We start from the raw sequence: 20,228 nt of genomic DNA on the forward strand, positions 1-20,228 counted from the left end.
TTCATTATTTAATATATATATACCTATCTGCACTATACAACTTCTCCTGAAGAAAAGCATGGCTTGATTCCTGAAGAAAGACACTCACTTTAGTGAAGTAAAGTTTAGAATAAATATGGTTAACATGACTCAACAATTGTTAATGTTTTACAGCAGAAATATCTTACACAGACATGTTTTACATTGAAATAACCTTTTCAACAACCTGTATTTCACATAGTGCAACCAGTTTCAAAAACACTTTTTAAAAGGAGGGAGAGGACAGTACTTTCATAGGAGTATGTTGCACATTTCCTGGATTTCCTTTTCTTCTAATAAAAAGATAGCAAGATCTCATGACATCATTTAAAAGTGAGGAATGACCTCATCAAACACAACAGACAGAGTGTGTGAGATATCGTCCATTCTCTCTTGGACACTGAACATTTGTCTCACTACAGCTCCATTTCCAAACCTCATTTCTAATCTGCATCAGGCTGTTGAAACAATTGATTGAAAGAATGTATGGGTAACATTTAGTCAGACACCACTGAGGACATTGACCACTGATTTGTCAGAGGGGCCACAGTCAGAGGCTCTTGGGAATTAAATATCGCAGTCACAACAGACAAAATTGAGGTAAGATCTTCCCATACTATAGTCTAATAGTTATTTCAATTTGTCAATGAAATTGATGGCATTCATAACTGGGGGAAATGCCTGTACATGTAGGTTGTGCCCCTTAATATTACTATACACAAACAAATAGATCACAGATTTCGGTTCATTGGTCGATATAAGATAGCGAAGCAATATAAAACCATACAGAACCTTGTTTAGTGGCCCATATAATCCCCATAAAATCATCAGAAGGGTGTTTTTCTGTTAACTAGTGATTAATGCCGTGAGGTGTTGGGGTGCATTATACCTTCAACTAGAAATGACCACAACCAGAGCCGCATCTCTGGCTGACCACAACCAGAGCCGCATCTATGGCTGACCACAACCAGAGCCGCATCTATGGCTGACCACAACCAGAGCCGTATCAATGGCTGACAACAACCACGCAGTGCACATGTACACCCCTCATGAAAAAGTTCTGCATAAAATACAGAATCAACAAACAGGCTATTGCTTTTTATCAGCCTGTTTATCTTTCACTTCATTCAAATCAAGACCCTAAACTGCCTTGTCTCCCACCACCAAGTCACTAACAACTGCCCCACATAGTCTATTTTTATTTGACCCTGTTAATGCAACATTTTGCATGGTATTTTGCAGGGTTTTCTGTGCAAGAGAGGGTCTGAAGGAGGGTAGATGGATACAAAAGAAATGCTTTCAGTTTCAGGTGATCAACCAACCCATGACATCATGTTGTAGTATGGTTTGCTCCCTGTGTAACCCCTTTCCATGTGGCTGTAAGGTCTACAGACAAGGGAGCATCCTTACAGGGTTGGCATGCACAGCCAGTGACAAATGACACCAAACTTTCCTGGTTTGGTTGGTTGGTTTGTTCAGTGGCGGATACGGTAGAGGGAGCATTGAAATTGAATTGTCTCTAAGCAGGCTCAAGTCCTTATAAATACCTTGTCCTGTGTGTTTATGGCTTGATTCCATTTCGAAGAGACATGGTCAGTCACAAACACGATCAAACGCCACACTTAGACATATGAGGTGGGGACATACGAGGCACTCAGCATTTTTCAGAGGTGTAGTGAGAGTTATTCAGTGAAATCCTAGTGTATAGAGAAACATTCATGATTGACTTCACTGTAACAGATTTGTTTGGGAAGGTCACAATCAGCGACATGCAATGCAGAAAAAACAACAGTTGTCTGCTGTAGTTATAGGACCCAGATATTTCACAGCAAATCATATAAAACATTCAAGAGCCACTAATTCATTATCAAAAGCAACCAACAAACAAAAAAAGACTCCGGAACCACGACATAAGATAATGGGGCATAAGATAATTTGTCTGTATCAAACAACCGCATGATCAGTGAAAGTATTGACATGACAGACAGGCATCACTTTGGGTTACAAATGCATTGCTGTGTAACATGAGTTCTAATTTCAATACATTAGAGAACAGAGATACAAGGTCTAATGCTTTTGTCAGGTGACTGTGTATATGGGGAGAAAGAGACAGATCGTCAGGATTTAATTCCTTAATTAATCCATGAGAGCCAATATAAATATGACACAGGTGACCACCTCTCCGTGGTTAGAACTTGTTGTTGAACACGAGGCAGTGATTTGTTGTCTCTTTATAAAAAGGTGCTTTCGTCATGTTCAACAAGGCTATTAAGACTCATCGAATGACAGCTGAAAGTTGCATGGATAATATTGTATTCCAATAGATAGGAAACTTTGTTCTATGGTTTTGCTCCAGTGAGAAGTCTTTCACGTGTCTAATGGCTTGCATTGCATCTATATTGCTTTCCAGTAAATTTGACGTGGGAGTGCTAGATCCAAGTATCGTTCTATTAAGCCTGAGAAGAAATGGTAAGACATGGAGCCATTTTAGTTTGGCAATGTGTTAGGTAACACATTCTTCTCCTCCTTGTTACGATTATTAGCATGGGGTTAAAGTTAAGAGAGTAGAAAGTGACTGTTCCAAATGTGTTGCTCCCACAGCACTTGTTTCTTTAGCTACTTGTCTATTTGAAGAAAAAAAATCTAACGTAGTCAATGACTACAACTGGTCAGAAAATAGGTTACCGTGGTTACACAGGCAGCAAATGGGAGCCCTTGGGGTGGGTAGCTTCCAGAATCCAGACTGATTGGGATAAGAGAGGGTGGAGCTCTTCTGGTTTCCTAGGCTACGATAAAGGTAAGGGGGGGGGTATATCTTATGTGTTTTGCCTTCCGCTTTCGTAAAGCTCCACTGACTTAACGGACTCCCACCTCTAGCCTGGGTAAGGAGGACGCTCTTCAGTCGTTCTCCCTTTAGTTTTGCTGTCAGCAGGCCACGAGCAGGGGGGAGTTTATTTTATGAGAGCTCAAAACCTGTGTTCATACTGATGGCGTAGCGGAGCTTGTCACGCAGGATGCTCTTCTTGCTGTAGTTAGGCAGCTTGAGCAGGTTGAAGCAGGTGGACGAGGTGGGGAGGCGACCGCCTGGTTCCTTCTTCCGGATGGTGAAGAAACCCCGGAGGACGCTGCCTAGGGTGTCCCCAGTGTCCTAGAGAGAGACAGGCGACAGGAGCACACAAACACACAGTGACCCCAAAGTACTCCCAAGGGACTGATTTCCCAGAGCTATTTTCTTGGAGAGTAGCAGGGGTGCTGGTGTCGGTGTGCTGTCGTAGAGCTGGGACCATAAACCAAAAATGATCGACACCGACCATACTGATCACTTATAGCAGGCATTTTGCGGATATCGTTCATCACGATTAGTAGCCTATGCTACAGAAATGTAAAGTTTGAAATTAAATAAGTTCGCTAATATGGTTTATTGTTAATGGGACAATTGATGGCTACAACTTTTTAAATGTTAAACTGTGGTGCACATTGTTATAAACTTATAGTTTAATTTATTGTTATCGCATCAAATCAGGCAAATTATCATGGTATGGATTTTTTCCCATATCACTGAGCTCCATGTATAAACATCTGACTTTTGACTATGATTACAGTGTTCTCACCTGATCGTCAGACACCTCCACACAGCGGATGGAGAAAGGGGGCTTGAGGTAGGCAAAACCTAGGAGGGGGGGTCTTGAACAACTGGTGACAAACTGTAAATCAAGAACAACAATGGATGATCACATAACAGTTACAAGTCTCAAACTGGCGCCCCGCAAGTCGATTTAATGCAGCTAAATGAATGAATGGTAAAATAGCATTTTTGTAACATTTGGGGCTGGTTATTACCTTGAGGAACATGGCTCTTTCCTCAGAGGAGAAGTCACTGGACAGGATGTCCCACAGCCAGATGATGACCCGATGGCTGCTGTGGAAACCTCCATAGTAAACTGTGTGTTTCCTGACAACAGGAGAGAGACAGACAGAGAGACAGAGTGATGGAAAGAGATATAGAGAGAGAGAGACCATGTCAGCGAGCACCTTCACCGTGGCTTCATCACCTTCTTACAAAGTCAGCACATTGTCAGCGAAACAATCAAATGGGAGATTCACACCATTTGAACACCGTGGATTTCAGGATTTCCCTAAAATGTTTGAGAATTGGCACGTTGAAGAGCTGTCGAGTGACAACAGTAGTGACATGTGGAGGGGCTGGTTGGGGTGAAAGGGGTCGAAGGTTACGCACTTGAGGTCGTCCAGGTCGATCTCGGCGTTGTCCCCGGAGACGAGGCGCTGGACCTCAGGGGTGGAGAACATGTGCAGCCACTCGGGGTTGATGATGCTGCGGTATCCTCGGATAAAAGCTGCCGTCTGCTCCTTGATCTGCGTGTGCATGCGGAAGTGCGCCATCAGGTGGATGTAGCTGATCCTGCAGCACAGAGAAGGTCAAAGGTGAGGTTACATCAGACTCAGAACACCATGGCAGAGTTTCTAAACCCAGAGGAGCAAACATCAGGTGCACAATTAAGAGCATCCTGTCGGGCTGTATCACCGCCTGGTACGGCAACTGCACCGCCCACAACCGCAGGGCTCTCCAGAGGGTAGTGCGGTCTGCACAACGCATCATGTGCACAACACAATGCCCCAAAAATTATCAAAGACAACAACCTCCCAAGCCACTGCCTGTTCATCCCACTAACATCCAGAAGGCGAGGTCAGTACAGGTGCATCAAAGCTGGGACAGAGACTGAAAAACAGCTTCTATCTCAAGGCCATCAGACTGTTAAACAGCCATCACTAGCACAGAGAGGCTGCTGCCTACATACAGACTTGAAATCATTGGCCACTTTAATAAATGGATCACTAGTCACTTTAATAATGTTTACATGTCTTGCATTACTCATCTCATATGTACTGTATTTTATACCATCCATTGAATCTTGCCTTTGCCACTCTGTCATTGCTTATCCATATATTTATATATTCTTATTCCATTCCTTTACTTAAATTTGTGGGTATTAGGTGGTTGTTGTGGAATTGTTAGATATTGCTGCACTGTCGGAACTAGAAGCACAAGCATTTCACTACACTCGCAATAACATCTGCTAACCATTTGATTTGATCTCAAGACTTCCGGGAACGCTTGTGAAGCAGACCAGGGTTTAAGAAGTCAATGAGAAAAGGGAAAAATTCTTCCTTGGTTGTTAATTTTCTGAAACTCTAAAGGCACAACCTAGATTTGAGCCGATGTCTTAAGTAGCTGAACATGTTATTACTCCAACCTTGTGAAAGTGACAAACTGACACGTTTTCATTTGTCAAAAACAACTTTATAGCAAAGGAGTGCCTTTGATTTGACGACCTGCACATGCGCAGTTCAGTGAGAGAGGACTGTTAGACCCGATGACGTGTTTCTATGCATGAGCCTTGCTAGCCAACGTCGCCATGACATCAGCTACAAGCGTGATCAGGATTTCTATTGCAGAAGCAGTTTCCATCTTCATACTGTACCGTCTTTGACCATGGGCCTGTCTAGAAACAACCCCCTAGCCCTTCCCTCCTGGGCACTTGTGAAATCAACTCAAACTATTTGTCACATGCGCCGAATACAACAAGTGTAGACTTTACCGTGAAATGCTTACTTACAAGCCCTTAACCAACAGTGCAGTTCAAGAAGAGTTGAGAAAATATTTACCAAGTAGACCAGGGGTGTCAAACTCAAATACCCAGTGGGCCAAAATGTAAAACCTGAACAAAGTCACGGGCCAACATTGAACAAATGAACCTTTTAATATGGACCCAAACAAGTTTTGCTTTAACATTGAATATGGAACAAGCATCGCTTATTACCATACAATATATAATTTAATAGTGGAGACATGCAAAATCGAATTTCAAATGAAAAAACACATCAATGGCATTAATTTATTAAATAAATAAAATTTAAATAAAAATCGTATGCCTCTTTTCTATTTGCAGCCTTCTGATTTAAATACCAAAATAAACTTTTTCCACTGGCTAATAATTTTACAAATAAAATGATAATAAATCAATCAACCATTCAAGCCCATGCCTTGTAGCAAGAAAAAGTGCACAAAGAAAACGTTAATTATTGCACACTGATCTAATCTGATGTGGCCAAGCCAGATACCTGGCATCTCTTCTTGGATGCTAGTTCATCAATGTCTGGGCTCAGGCTCTGAGCTGAAGAAATCATGTCCAGGTCATGTCCAGGTCCTTGTATTTGTCATGGTGTTTCATAGTGTCGTCTAATGTTGTACTCCTTACTTACAGCCACGTTGACTCCACAAACAAGTCAAACAGGTTTGTCTTTTACATATGTAAACAGATATTCTGCCTCCCACTTGTCCAGAAAGCTCCTATTTTCTGCCTTTCTTTTCGCCATTTTTGGGAAGGGATAGCGCGCTGCCAGTTGTAGCGTCTATGTTGCTATGACTACTGTCACAGAGGAGAGGGCGTTTCTGGGTCCTGTCCTGATTGGCGCGCGAAAACAACAGCAGAGCATTATGGGATTCGTAGTATTAGCGGTGAATGCGCTGTATAATACCGGCGGGCTAGCTCTAGTAGTAATTTGGTATTGTCTCGCGGGCCAAATATAATTACCCCGCGGGCCAGAGTTTGACACCCATGAAGTAGACTAAAATAAAAAGTAATAATAAAAAAGAAACAGTGAAGATATGAATGGATTTGATAGGTATAATGAGCAATGCATGTACATCTATTATGCCCTGGCTTGGTAGGACATTCACCTTATTGCTTATACCTATCAGATCCTTTTAGATCTCCACAAGTGTCTGGGGGGAGGGGGACAATAAATACATATTGTATTAGACGAACAATGGTGTGAACATCAAGTGGCATTAACAACTAACATCTGTAAGTTTGGTTCTACAGTATATCAGTGGTTCTCAAACCTCTCCTCTGGGACCGCTAGATGTTTCACAATTTCATTGTAGCTCTGAACCAGCTCACCTGATTCACCTAGTCAAGGGTTTGATGATTAGTTGACAAGCTGAAATCAGGTGTGCTAGCTGTGGAATAGATCAAATACATGGAATGGGTGGGGGTCCCCGAGAGGTTTGAGAACCACTAGATACTGGATCTGCATCTTACTCACTTGTTTTCGTTGGTGACTTGCATTGTCTTTCCTCCAGGAATCAGCTCGTGACAGACCAGCTGCCAGGAAACATGAAGAGAGTATTAAGAGATTAAAAGAGCAGTTCTGTTTTCCTGCAGAGAAAAAATATAGTTTCTACCTGTCCCATAACGTCCTCGTCATACGATAGTGTCAGTCCCAAATCACCAACATCCCCGTCATAGCGCTGGAAAAGGACAAAACCAAGATCAAACACCTATTTTGAGTCAACTTCCACAACTTGAAGTCAAATTGATCACAAAAAGTAGCGACAAAGCAAAACAAACGTCTCAAATCAAAAGAGCGCAATTATAACCATAAACCGGGGTCGTGTTCAACAGGCACCAAGCGGGAGAAAATGGACTGAAACAGGGAGGGACCACCTGGACTTATCCAATCAGAAACGCTCATTTTCAGTTGCATTTTTTTTTTTTTACAACGCTTTCATAATAAACACGGTTTATGCTGTAATACACATGATACCAGGGAATGTATGACTATGGTAGTTGGGGCGGGGGATCTTTCTGACCTTGATGGAGGTGAGGTTCTTGTAGAACTCAGAGTCCAGGGAGGGCAGCTCGTCGATGGAGCTGTAGAAGGTGCTGTGGTGGTGACCCATCACCTGGCTGAGGAAGAAGGAGGCGAAGGGTACGTCCACCACGATGCCCTGAAAAACACACACACACGTTGATCTCATGGACTATCAGGCATTGCATCCATAGCTCCAGCTATGAACCGTCGTTACATTTCTCCAGACCCATCCCTCAGTTTTATAGGGGGGAAAGTGGTGGGCAGGGCTTGTAAGGAGTCATTCTTGTAAATATATGGCAATTTCACATGACTAACATCCTCTGTGAGTGCAGACACACCTCATACATTGCTTTGCCAAGCATCTTCCCCACAAACTCAAAAAGCTGCAGGTGGTTCTCGTGGATGTAGGACGTAGGGGAGGGGTACAACCTCTCGTTGCCACTGGTGGTCTATGGGGGAAAATACATCATCAGCAGCAGCAGCATGGTCAACAGAAAATGGCTAAAAGCACCTTGTGAGAGTGAATCTTTCAAAATTATTCAAAAGTATTTGAAACGAGGTCTGGAGAGCAAACCTTAAAGAGGTTGAGTGCCGGGTTGAAGACTTTCTTGATGATCTCTTCCAGGAACTCCTTGAAGACGCCGTCCTGGTCGATTCCGGCCTCGTCCACACCAAGGTCGTTGACAAACTTCACACGGATCACACCTTTGATGGAGTTGACAGGCAACCGGCGGAGTTGGTCATAACCATCCTGAAGAGTGTTCAGGCACAAAGAGTTTGGGTGATCAGTTTGGGCTGAAGTCACAGCCACCATACCTGACTGTATTTGACAACTAGACTCTGTCTCAATCTGTACACTTGAATACAGAATTCATCCTAAGTGGTATTCGAGTGTGGGGGAAAACATGCAACAGATCGATACATCAATTTCATACCTCTAACATCCGTGAGCGGCGAATGGTGATATGGGTGACATGCGGAGACGCGGAGCTTGTCTCCACCAATCCCAAGGTTTCCTTCTCCTTGGTAATAATGTTCCGGAACAGCAGGACCCTCTACAGTGGGTAGGACAAGATTACAAATGGGGGTGAGACACCATGTACATATTGATAAGGACACGGTACAGTGAAACTACAACTACAGATGCCCCAGAGGGACAATATTCTTTCTGTGCAGACTCACGTTTTTGTGGGGAATGACGTGTGGTATGTACTGCAGTAACAGCTGAGCTCTCCTCTTGCCCTTCTCCAGCTCTTGGAACAAAAGGCTCGGCTTCAGATCCCTGGACATAAGGGGTGAAAGAGTGTGGGTGTGTGCCTTTTTCCAACATCACAATTGTCTCCTACAGATCACATCTGGAACAAATACATAAGTCAAATACTTGAGATGGGCCCAATATTTCCCCGGTGTACAGGGTGGACAAAGTTGGCGCTTTTGGCACTAACATTCCATTGGTTCCATTATGGTGGGCAAGCTTCATCAAGCGCACCTCAAGCTTTGAGAGTATTTGACTGCTACTGATCACTAGGATCACCTTATAAGGATTTGGGAAGTGCAGAACAACAAATATGGGAAGTATTGGGGATTAGGATCAGTATGTTTCCGGAGGGGCACTTACTTGCGCAGCCAGTTGTCATCAGGGGAGAACCTCCTCCTGCAGTCCCGCTCATAGAGCACCATCAGCCAGCCGTGAACACTGTGGAACAGGTCCAGCTTCTCCCCCTTGGCATTCTCTGTCACAACAACACACTAAATTAATGCACCCACTCACTAACCCTATCCCCAAACAATTTCTCATGGTGCCGGAACCAGGGATTGGCAATTCTGTCACTGTCAATCAGCTTGACCTTTGAGTTTGACAAGAGTTCCAACAGGGGTAAGAGGCGACTCACCTAAGATGCCGTCCCAGACCATCTTGTACACAAACGTGTTGAGAAACGAGGAGATGGTGACGAGCTCCTCCGTCTTAAATGAGATCTGCTCCTCGTAAACCTCGATGTCATCCAGGATCCTGTGGAAAACATACAGTATAACGTGTCAGTAACTACAGACATCCAGGATCCTGTGGAAGACATACAGTATAACGTGTCAGTAACTACAGACATCCAGGATCCTGTGGAAGACATACAGTATAACATGTCAGTAACTACAGACATCCAGGATCCTGTGGAAGACATACAGTATAACGTGTCAGTAACTACAGACATCCAGGATCCTGTGGAAGACATACAGTATAACATGTCAGTAACTACAGACATCCAGGATCCTGTGGAATACATACAGTATAACGTATGAGTAACTACAGACATCCAGTGGGTCTGGGATACTGCATTTATGGACAGTTTTCCAGACACAGATTAGTATTGAAAGTGCTTCTTAGTCCAGGACTAGATGTAATCTATATGTAGGAAACCCTCCCATACTGGATGTGTCTATCACGTGTCTGTTATATGGTAGCAATTCATGGAGCTCACGTGATGAGGTGTCTGGAGCAGTCACAGAACAGCATGAGCATGGCCAGCAGCTGCTTAGACTCCTCTGTGTCGTTGTTCAGGCACTCCATGAACAGCTTGAGGCCTCCCTGGGGGCCTAGCTCGCAGATGAAGGCCCACAGCTTAGGCAGAAGGTCATCCAGGTAGGTTAGGCCTGAGGGCGACACCGCCGGACACAACATGAGAGAACATACATTGTGTGTGTGTGTGTGCCTCAAATCGCAGGGACTCACCAGTGAGGATTTGCAGTCGTATCTGAGTGAGCGTGGTGAGGGCTGTCTGGTACAGCACACAGATACTGCACACCTTCTGCACCTCAGCAGAGTCCACTCGTCTCCCGCCGACCGGCTTCAAGATGTTGCGCACCGAGGCAGACTTCTGAAACGCCCGCTTAAAGAGGCCTAAGAGAAACCCACATGTCAATCAGAAACCACTCTGACAAGGTTACTTCATTGATAAGGTTTAGTTCATTGTTTTAAAACACAACCTTAAATACAGTGTCTGGATTGATCGACAAAACCCCAGGTAAGTGGGGGAAAAAACTGATAATAGTGTCAAAATAATTAACCCTTGAAATTGATTGATTAAGTGACTGGGAGGAAAACAACAAACTGAAACCAAATTCGACTTACTCTTGACTGGCAGGTTGTTCTGCGACGTGGTAGGCTGTGGTGGAGGCGTGGGCTCTTGGGTCTCAAGCTTTTTGCTGAGGACGTCACTGAAGAGAGTCCGGATCACAGGCATGCCCCACAGGTACTGCAGCTGCTTGGTGACCAGTGGCATCGACTCATTCAGACTGAAGAGGGGGACAGGGTGAGGGAGTTAAGATCCACTTTAAATCCATGACATTCAATGGTTGAGATCCCATTTCATAGCCCGGTCCCATATCTTTTTGTGCCGTTTTGCTCCTATGGTCATTGTCATGAGTTTGGCATGACAATAGGAGTCGACAAGAGAGCAGAAACATATCTGGGATCAGGGTACACCTTTCAGGTTCTGAGGATGTCCCACTGACCCGTAGTCTACAGTTTGGGAAAACCAGCCTAGGACCGGGTGCCAGTGAGTGAGGTTGGATTTCTTCTGGGACACGTATCTCTGGCAGTAGGACAGCATGTCCGTCAGGTCTTTAACAAAGTGGTTGGCCTCCTCCTCCAGGACTTTCTCGTTGAGGTAGCCCAGGTGAATCAGGTTACCTACAGTACAACAGGATGAAACAGAGGCCCCACAGAGCAGCAACCACAAAGAGCTGATTCAGTTTCACAGAGAAAAACAAGAGTGATGCAAAAAAACTCAAACTTGTACACTCACACAAACAGTAGCCTATAGCAGGTTTCCCAAAATCGGTCCTGCCCCCCCCATCCACTGGGCGCAGGTTTTGTTTTTCCCCTTGCACTACACAGCTGATTCAAATAACCAACTCATCATGAAGCTTTGATTATTTGAGTCAGCTGTGTAGTGCTAGGACAAAAAACAAAACGTGCACCAGGGAGGGCCCCAGGACCGAGTTTGGGAAACCCTGCCCTATAGAAGAGAATTAAAAACTATTGCCATAGAATAGCTATGTGAGGCAGTGTAAAGGACCGTACCCAGCAAGCACAGTGTGTGGCTCCCCTCCAGGCAGACACAGATGTCAACACACTGCTCCTCGCGGCTCAGGAACAGGGTGAACTTCCTCAGCAGGTCGTGGGTCTGTATGGTGGCCATGCACTGCACAGACAAGCGCACACTCAGAGGCTCTCTCATTGTACAAGTTATGATGTCTACACAATAAAGGGTGCGTCTGAAATGGCACCCTATACCTTATGTAATGCACTACTTTCGAGCACCCTATTCCCTACATACAGTGCACTAGGTAGAGAATAGGGTGCCATTTCTTCATGTGAGTGTCTACCTCTGGGGTGATGGTGTTGATGTGGGAGACGACAGCTGGGACAGACATGATGTGGATGAGAAGAGACCTCAGCAGGTTGTCAGAGAAGTGAGCAGCAATGACAGGTCTATAAAATAAAGACAAGTTACACTAATGGCTCCCAAAGCTTCTTTGGCTCCGAGCATTCTAAAACGGTAACCAAGCAGATCATACACTATGATAAGATAGGACTTAATTCTCCATGAAGCTAAAACAGGAATATTTTCTTACTACAAACCCTGTTACTGAGAGGGAAAGTGAGCTAGCTGAACCCTGGGAATCTACTACAATAGGTCTGCTCCAGGCTCTAGTGATGCAGAGACAATTGATCCATTGTGGTTAAATGGGGATTAGAGCACTCCCAACAACCACTCACCTTAAGCACTCCCAACAACCACTCACCTTAATGCCAACGTGAATACTGCTGTGAGTGTGCCCTTGGTAAGAGAGGGTCTGGAGCGCGCCAATCCGTTGGTGAGTAGTATCTACCAGGGAATCCAAAGGTGACAGGTCACACATTTTATTTTTTATTTATATTGCATAAACAACCAATACACATCAACAACCAGGGTTGGGGTCAATTCCATTTCAGTTCCAGTCAATTCAAAAAGTAAGACAAAATTCTAATTCTTCCTAATTGAAAAGCATTAAAGAGAATATGAATTAGAATGTGTACTTCCTGAATTGACTGGAATTTAAATTGAATTGACCACAACCCTGTTAACATCAAAATAATCGTTCTAAAAGGCCTGGGGAAAAGATAGAAGATGCTGCGTGTGTAACTGTACCTGCAGTATTGAATAAAATCCCTTTTGATTGAGATGCCCCATGATGTTCTCACAGATCCGGGTCAACGCTGGTCTGAGGGCCTCTCCTAGAACAGAGTAGGGGGAAAAAATGTGGATTCCACTTTGTGTCTTTTTTTTCTTTCAATATCAAGACACTTGTGATAATAGAGGATGTGTGTGCACTGCAGCAGTGGTTTGACCTGAGACTGACCTTTCCCTCTCACTATCTTCCAGGTTGATGTGTCTGTGAAGGTCACCAGCATGGTAAGGTACAAAGTCACCAGCTTATTGTCCTGCAGGATGTCAGGCTACAGGAGAAGGAAGGGAGAGGTAAAGTTACAATTTTGACATTTCAATATTTAAAATTATACACCTGTTATTTTATAGAAGGTTATTATCCTAAGTATTAATATTTACCTTTAATTTTTTTAGAAAATTACAGGAGACCCACAGAACATCTTTGATCTGCTTTATCCATGGGATGGTGAGGTCTTTGGAAAGGGCCAGTGACACATACCAAACCTGATAACCAAGAACACAGTCACAGAGTCAATCACACTCTGGGTTCATAAAAAATCTGTAATCACTGATGATCAATAATAATCATACTCACTTTGGGCTCATTTTCAACCTCCATGCTACCAAGAATGGAGCGACAAAGCTTCTCAAACCTCTGCGTAGAAAAAAACATCATAGTTCGTTAGTTAAATGTAGACTAAGCAATCTTCAGTAATCTCAAGTACTATATTGATACATAATCATTGAAATGCCTTTCAGTTCGTAAGTAAATAAAATACATCCTCCAGTAAGAGACAATTAAAACATTCAAATCAGTTATAACAATGTACAAAACATATTTCCAAATCAGTTAACAATGTACAAAACATATTTTTATATATTATCAGTGAGGGTAAAGTGTAGGGGTTAAAGAAACTCACCAGCTTATCCTCTTGACAAAAAATGAATAACAACTTCCGAGCAATTTTAAAAATTGATAGTGCATTTCTTTTTGTTGTTCCGACATCTTGAAAGAAGTCATCAACCTCTTTCCTGGTCAGAAAGAGAGAGAATTCACACATTGAGTCTCACGAAAGATTATATGTCCTCCTAAAGCATAATGGCAAGTATTGCTTGTAAAGCTAACCTTATTTGCTTCTGGAGTTTGCAGCGACAGAGGAATCTCCTGACCAGCGCTTGAATCAGAGTGGCTGCTCTCTCCCTCTCTTTGTACCCCTTCCTCTCCTCACGTGCCTGCCTGGCTTTGTCCAGGAACTCAGACTTGGAACTCTGAGTTGCACTAAACATTGTGCACCCCTAAGATCAGGCAAAATTGACAGATTTAGTTGCTGCAGAAACACAATAGTGATGAATATTCAAGGACAAATTCACTTATCAGTATTCTCTGTGGGAAAAGGGGAAGGGGGGAAAACAATAACATGACTTAGATCTAGCCGTACACTGCAATAGAATAAGAATACATTAAAATGAATGTAATGACATCACACACAGAAAACAATAGCACAAAAACAGGACATGGTGTGTTATACCTGTGTTTTTCTCTGGTGATCTTGGCTTGACCTTTGCAACTATGCGCTATGTTTCTGCAGTCATTTGAACATCCTCGAAATCCAAGTTTCCAGAAACCCTTCGAGAGCTATAGCTGCGCTTTGGTTAGCCCAGCAAAAGCGGATCAATTTGTCATCTCTATGAAAATAACACATAAAGAACATATGTAACGAGTTAACCCATCATTACAACTTTGAGACCATTTAAGCTAGCTAGCCAGCCAACGTTAGCCAAATTGTGGATGGTCTGTCTGGTCTCAAACAATGACACGTTCCTAATTTAGTTACAGTAGAAAGCAAGTAAGCTAACAACATAAACATTTTAATCCATGACAAACTAACATTGTGGTACAAATCAAGAGTAACAGTTAGCTATACTAGCTAAATAACTACTAGACCCGACAAATAACTCGCTAGCTTGTTGTAGCCAACAATCTACTGTATTATGGTTTACGTTAGCTAGCCGCTGATTAGCATAGCGGGCTAACGTTAGCTAGCTACTTCGTCACCACCAATTGACTTAGCTACTTGTCAACGCATTTTACGAACGTGAAAAGCTAGGTAAAACACTACTCAACAAGAACTTGCCGTTCACTGTCAATGACACCCCCATTAAGTAGAGGCCTTAGGCTGTTTCAAAATGTAAACAATAACAAGAGATCCGTGATTGCAGCCATTAATCCTTGCACTTTCGCACTGAAAACATTCCAAGTGGGGTGTATTTTTCTCAGAGTAAACAATTTACATGATCTTTTCCATATTGATACACTGTATGTACACTGAAATTATGTTTGTAAGAATTATTATTTTGTCTAAACTGGATCTATTCAATTGAAGCTTTTGATCCAATTCATAGAACTATGGATATGAATTTAAATCTAAAGAAAATGGGGGAGCTATTATTGGTTACTCATTTCCGGGGTGGAAGCTAATTAATGACGTATGGCCACAGATAGTTATGAATGGGCTTGTTCGATATTTACAGCCGACAGTGCAGGCGACTGCCGACTGACTGATCTAAAAATCACCTTGCATCTTAAATAACGAGTCAGTATTATTTGTAGATCAGTCAGTCTGTCGCAGATTACCCCTGAGAAATCACGGTTTGATGCTCTTGAACACGGCCAATCGCATTGGTATGGCCCAATTCCAAATGGATCCATACACCCTGCACCCACTTGTGGCGATCTGAGATTTGACAGGTGCACCCAATATGGTAATACCTCAACCTTATCCTCTGATAGACTATGCTGTGTTGTCATGTATTGCTGCCTTGCTATCTTAGGTCTCGCTTTATGTAGTGTTGTCTCCCTTGTCGTGATGTGTGTTTTGTCCTATATTTATATTTTATTTATTTTTTAATCCCAGCCCCCGTCCCAGCAGGAGACCTTTTGGTAGGCCATCAACGTAAATAAGAATGTGTTCTTAACTGACTTGCCTAATTAAATAAAGGTTAAATACAAATAAATAAAATACAACAAAAAAATCTGTCAGCTCTCCACAAGTGCATAGGGTCCAGGAGTCCATTTGGGATTGGACCGTTGACTGTCCAACATGCTCTTTTCTTGATTGACGCCCTATAAAGAATTAACTTGTTCGACTTGCAGTCTGACTGATCTACAAAGATAAAAAATAACTACTCATTATAACTAGTCAGTCGGTCACAATTTACATACTCCAACCAGAAGCCATGGATTACAGGCAACATCCGCACTGAGCTAAAGGGTAGAGCTGCCGCTTTCAAGGAGCGGGACTCTAACCTGGAAGCTTATTACATTTACATTTAAGTCATTTAGCAGACGCTCTTATCCAGAGCGACTTACAAATTGGTGCATTCACCTTATGATATCCAGTGGAACAACCACTTTACAATAGTGCATCTAACTCTTTTAAGGGGGGGGGGTTAGAAGGATTACTTTATCCTATCCTAGGTATTCCTTAAAGAGGTGAGGTTTCAGGTGTCTCCGGAAGGTGGTGATTGACTCCGCTGACCTGGCGTCGTGAGGGAGTTTGTTCCACCATTGGGGTGCCAGAGCAGCGAACAGTTTTGACTGGGCTGAGCGGGAACTGTACTTCCTCAGAGGTAGGGAGGCGAGCAGGCCAGAGGTGGATGAACGCAGTGCCCTTGTTTGGGTGTAGGGCCTGATCAGAGCCTGAAGGTACGGAGGTGCCGTTCCCCTCACAGCTCCGTAGGCAAGCACCATGGTCTTGTAACGGATGCGAGCTTCAACTGGAAGCCAGTGGAGAGAGCGGAGGAGCGGGGTGACGTGAGAGAACTTTGGAAAGTTGAACACCAGACGGGCTGCGGCGTTCTGGATGAGTTGTAGGGGTTTAATGGCACAGGCAGGGAGCCCAGCCAACAGCGAGTTGCAGTAATCCAGACGGGAGATGACAAGTGCCTGGATTAGGACCTGCGCCGCTTCCTGCGTGAGGCAGGGTCGTACTCTGCGAATGTTGTAGAGCATGAACCTACAGGAACGGGTCACCGCCTTGATGTTAGTTGAGAACGACAGGGTGTTGTCCAGGATCACGCCAAGGTTCTTAGCACTCTGGGAGGAGGACACAATGGAGTTGTCAACCGTGATGGCGAGATCATGGAACGGGCAGTCCTTCCCCGGGAGGAAGAGCAGCTCCGTCTTGCCGAGGTTCAGCTTGAGGTGGTGATCCGTCATCCACACTGATATGTCTGCCAGACATGCAGAGATGCGATTCACCACCTGGTTATCAGAGGGGGGAAAGGAGAAGATTAATTGTGTGTCGTCTGCATAGCAATGATAGGAGAGACCATGTGAGGATATGACAGAGCCAAGTGACTTGGTGTATAGCGAGAATAGGAGAGGGCCTAGAACAGAGCCCTGGGGGACACCAGTGGTGAGAGCACGTGGTGCGGAGACAGATTCTCGCCACGCCACCTGGTAGGACCGACCTGTCAGGTAGGACGCAATCCAAGCATGGGCCGCGCCGGAGATGCCCAGCTCGGAGAGGGTGGAGAGGAGGATTTGATGGTTCACAGTATCAAAGGCAGCCGATAGGTCTAGAAGGATGAGAGCAGAGGAGAGAGAGTTAGCTTTAGCAGTGCGGAGCGCCTCCGTGACACAGAGAAGAGCAGTCTCAGTTGAATGACTAGTCTTGAAACCTGACTGATTTGGATCAAGAAGGTCATTCTGAGAGAGATAGCAGGAGAGCTGGCCAAGGACGGCACGTTCAAGAGTTTTGGAGAGAAAAGAAAGAAGGGATACTGGTCTGTAGTTGTTGACATCGGAGGGATCGAGTGTAGGTTTTTTCAGAAGGGGTGCAACTCTCGCTCTCTTGAAGACGGAAGGGACGTAGCCAGCGTTCAAGGATGAGTTGATGAGCGAGGTGAGGTAAGGGAGAAGGTCTCCGGAAATGGTCTGGAGAAGAGAGGAGGGGATAGGGTCAAGCGGGCAGGTTGTTGGGCGGCCGGCCGTCACAAGACGCGAGATTTCATCTGGAGAGAGAGGGGAGAAAGAGGTCAAAGCACAGGGTAGGGCAGTGTGAGCAGAACCAGCGGTGTCGTTTGACTTAGCAAACGAGGATCGGATGTCGTCGACCTTCTTTTCAAAATGGTTGACGAAGTCATCAGCAGAGAGGGAGGAGGGGGGAGGAGGGGGAGGAGGATTCAGGAGGGAGGAGAAGGTGGCAAAGAGCTTCCTAGGGTTAGAGGCAGATGCTTGGAATTTAGAGTGGTAGAAATTGGCTTTAGCAGCAGAGACAGAAGAGGAGAATGTAGAGAGGAGGGAGTGAAAGGATGCCAGGTCCGCAGGGAGGCGAGTTTTCCTCCATTTCCGCTCGGCTGCCCGGAGCCCTGTTCTGTGAGCTCGCAATGAGTCGTCGAGCCACGGAGCAGGAGGGGAGGACCGAGCCGGCCTGGAGGATAGGGGACATAGAGAGTCAAAGGATGCAGAAAGGGAGGAGAGGAGGGTTGAGGAGGCAGAATCAGGAGATAGGTTGGAGAAGGTTTGAGCAGAGGGAAGAGATGATAGGATGGAAGAGGAGAGAGTAGCGGGGGAGAGAGAGCGAAGGTTGGGACGGCGCAATACCATCCGAGTAGGGGCAGTGTGGGAAGTGTTGGATGAGAGCGAGAGGGAAAAGGATACAAGGTAGTGGTCAGAGACTTGGAGGGGAGTTGCAATGAGATTAGTGGAAGAACAGCATCTAGTAAAGATGAGGTCAAGCGTATTGCCTGCCTTGTGAGTAGGGGGGGAAGGTGAGAGGGTGAGGTCAAAAGAGGAGAGGAGTGGAAAGAAGGAGGCAGAGAGGAATGAGTCAAAGGTAGACGTGGGGAGGTTAAAGTCACCCAGAACTGTGAGAGGTGAGCCATCCTCAGGAAAGGAACTTATCAGGGCGTCAAGCTCATTGATGAACTCTCCAAGGGAACCTGGAGGGCGATAAATAAGAAATTATTTATAAGTAATTTATAATTACTTATAAGAAATTCCGCTATGCCGTCCAACAAACCATCAAACAGGCAAAGCGTCAATACAGGACTAAGATCGAATATTACTACACCGGCTCCGACACTCGTCAGATGTGGCAGGGCTTGCAAACTATTACAGACTACAAAGGGAAGCACAGCCGCGAGCTGCCCAGTGACACGAGCCTACCAGACAAGCTAAATTACTTCTATGCCCGCTTCAAGGCAAGTAACACTGAAACATGCATGAGAGAATCAGCTGTTCCGGACGACTGTGTGATCACGCTCTCCGCAGCCGATGTGAGTAAGACCTTTAAACAGGTCAGCATTCACAAGGCCACAGTGCCAGATGGATTACCAGGACGTGTACTCCGAGCATGCGCTGACCAACTGGCAAGTGTCTTCACTGACATTGTAACACCAACATGTTTCAAGCAGACCACCATAGTCCCTGTGCCCAAGAACACTAAGGTGACCTGCCTAAATGATTACCGACCCCAAGCACTCACGTCTGTAGCCATGAAGTGCTTTGAAAGGCTGGTCATGGCTCACAACACCATTATCCCAGAAACCCTAGACCAATTTGCATACCACCCCAACAGATCCACAGATGATGCAATCTCTATTGCACTCCACACTGCCTGTTCACACCTGGACAAAAGGAACACCTATGTGAGAATGCTATTCATTGACTACAGCTCAGCGTTCAACACCATAGTTCCCTCAAAGCTCATCACTAAGCTAAGAACCCTGGGACTAAACACCTCCCTCTGCAACTGGATCCTGGACTTCCTGACGGGCCGCAACAGTGGTAGGCCTGATCACCGACAACGATGAGACAGCCTATAGGGAGGAAGTCAGAGACCTGGCCGTGTGGTGCCAGGATAACAACCTCTCCCTCAACGTGATCAAGACAATGGAGATGATTGTGGACTACAGGAAAAGGATGACCGAGCACGCCCCCATTCTCATCGACGGGGCTGTAGTGGAGCAGGTTGAGAGCTTCACGTTCCTTGGTGTTCACATCACCAACAAAATATCATGGTCCAAACACACCAAGACAATCGCGAAGAGGGCACGACAAAGCCTATTCCCCCTCAGGAGACTGAAAATATTTGGCATGGGTCCTCAGATCCTCAAAAAGATCTACAGCTGCATCATCGAGAGCATCCTGACTGGTTGCATCACTGCCTGGTATGGCAACTGCTCGGCCTCCGACTGCAAGGCATTACAGAGGGTAGTGCGTACAGCCCAGTACATCACTGGGGCCAAGCTTCCTGCCATTCAGGAACTCTATACCAGGCAGTGTCAGAGGAAGGCCCTAAAAATTGTCAAAGACTCCAG

At 44.9% G+C, this 20,228-nt stretch overlaps 1 protein-coding gene across 2 annotated transcripts; it reads right to left on the reverse strand.

Annotated features, from left to right (window-relative positions):
* Positions 1 to 88: 88 nt before the first annotated feature.
* ube3b (ubiquitin protein ligase E3B) lies at positions 89 to 15,346 on the reverse strand. 2 transcript variants are annotated; one of them, XM_071403947.1, is made up of 28 exons: positions 15,038 to 15,346; positions 14,432 to 14,588; positions 14,029 to 14,198; positions 13,823 to 13,934; positions 13,498 to 13,557; positions 13,302 to 13,406; positions 13,096 to 13,192; positions 12,885 to 12,970; positions 12,499 to 12,581; positions 12,079 to 12,184; positions 11,774 to 11,894; positions 11,203 to 11,380; positions 10,820 to 10,983; positions 10,421 to 10,588; positions 10,170 to 10,341; positions 9,588 to 9,706; positions 9,314 to 9,428; positions 8,878 to 8,977; positions 8,631 to 8,750; positions 8,270 to 8,446; positions 8,034 to 8,144; positions 7,694 to 7,831; positions 7,286 to 7,351; positions 7,147 to 7,205; positions 4,256 to 4,438; positions 3,859 to 3,970; positions 3,630 to 3,722; positions 89 to 3,166 (listed from the first exon to the last, which is right to left on the reverse strand). In XM_071403947.1, the coding sequence occupies exons 3-28, from the start codon at positions 14,187 to 14,189 to the stop codon at positions 2,975 to 2,977; spliced, it is 3,198 nt and encodes a 1,065-aa protein (XP_071260048.1). In that variant the 5' UTR covers positions 14,190 to 14,198; positions 14,432 to 14,588; positions 15,038 to 15,346; the 3' UTR covers positions 89 to 2,974. The 2 variants fall into 2 exon arrangements, with proteins under 2 accessions (XP_071260048.1, XP_071260049.1); XM_071403948.1 differs by having other exon boundaries at positions 15,028 to 15,346.
* Positions 15,347 to 20,228: the final 4,882 nt, after the last annotated feature.

Source organism: Salvelinus alpinus, chromosome 5, assembly GCF_045679555.1.
Source record: "Salvelinus alpinus chromosome 5, SLU_Salpinus.1, whole genome shotgun sequence".
Classification (NCBI taxonomy): Eukaryota; Metazoa; Chordata; class Actinopteri; order Salmoniformes; family Salmonidae; genus Salvelinus; species Salvelinus alpinus.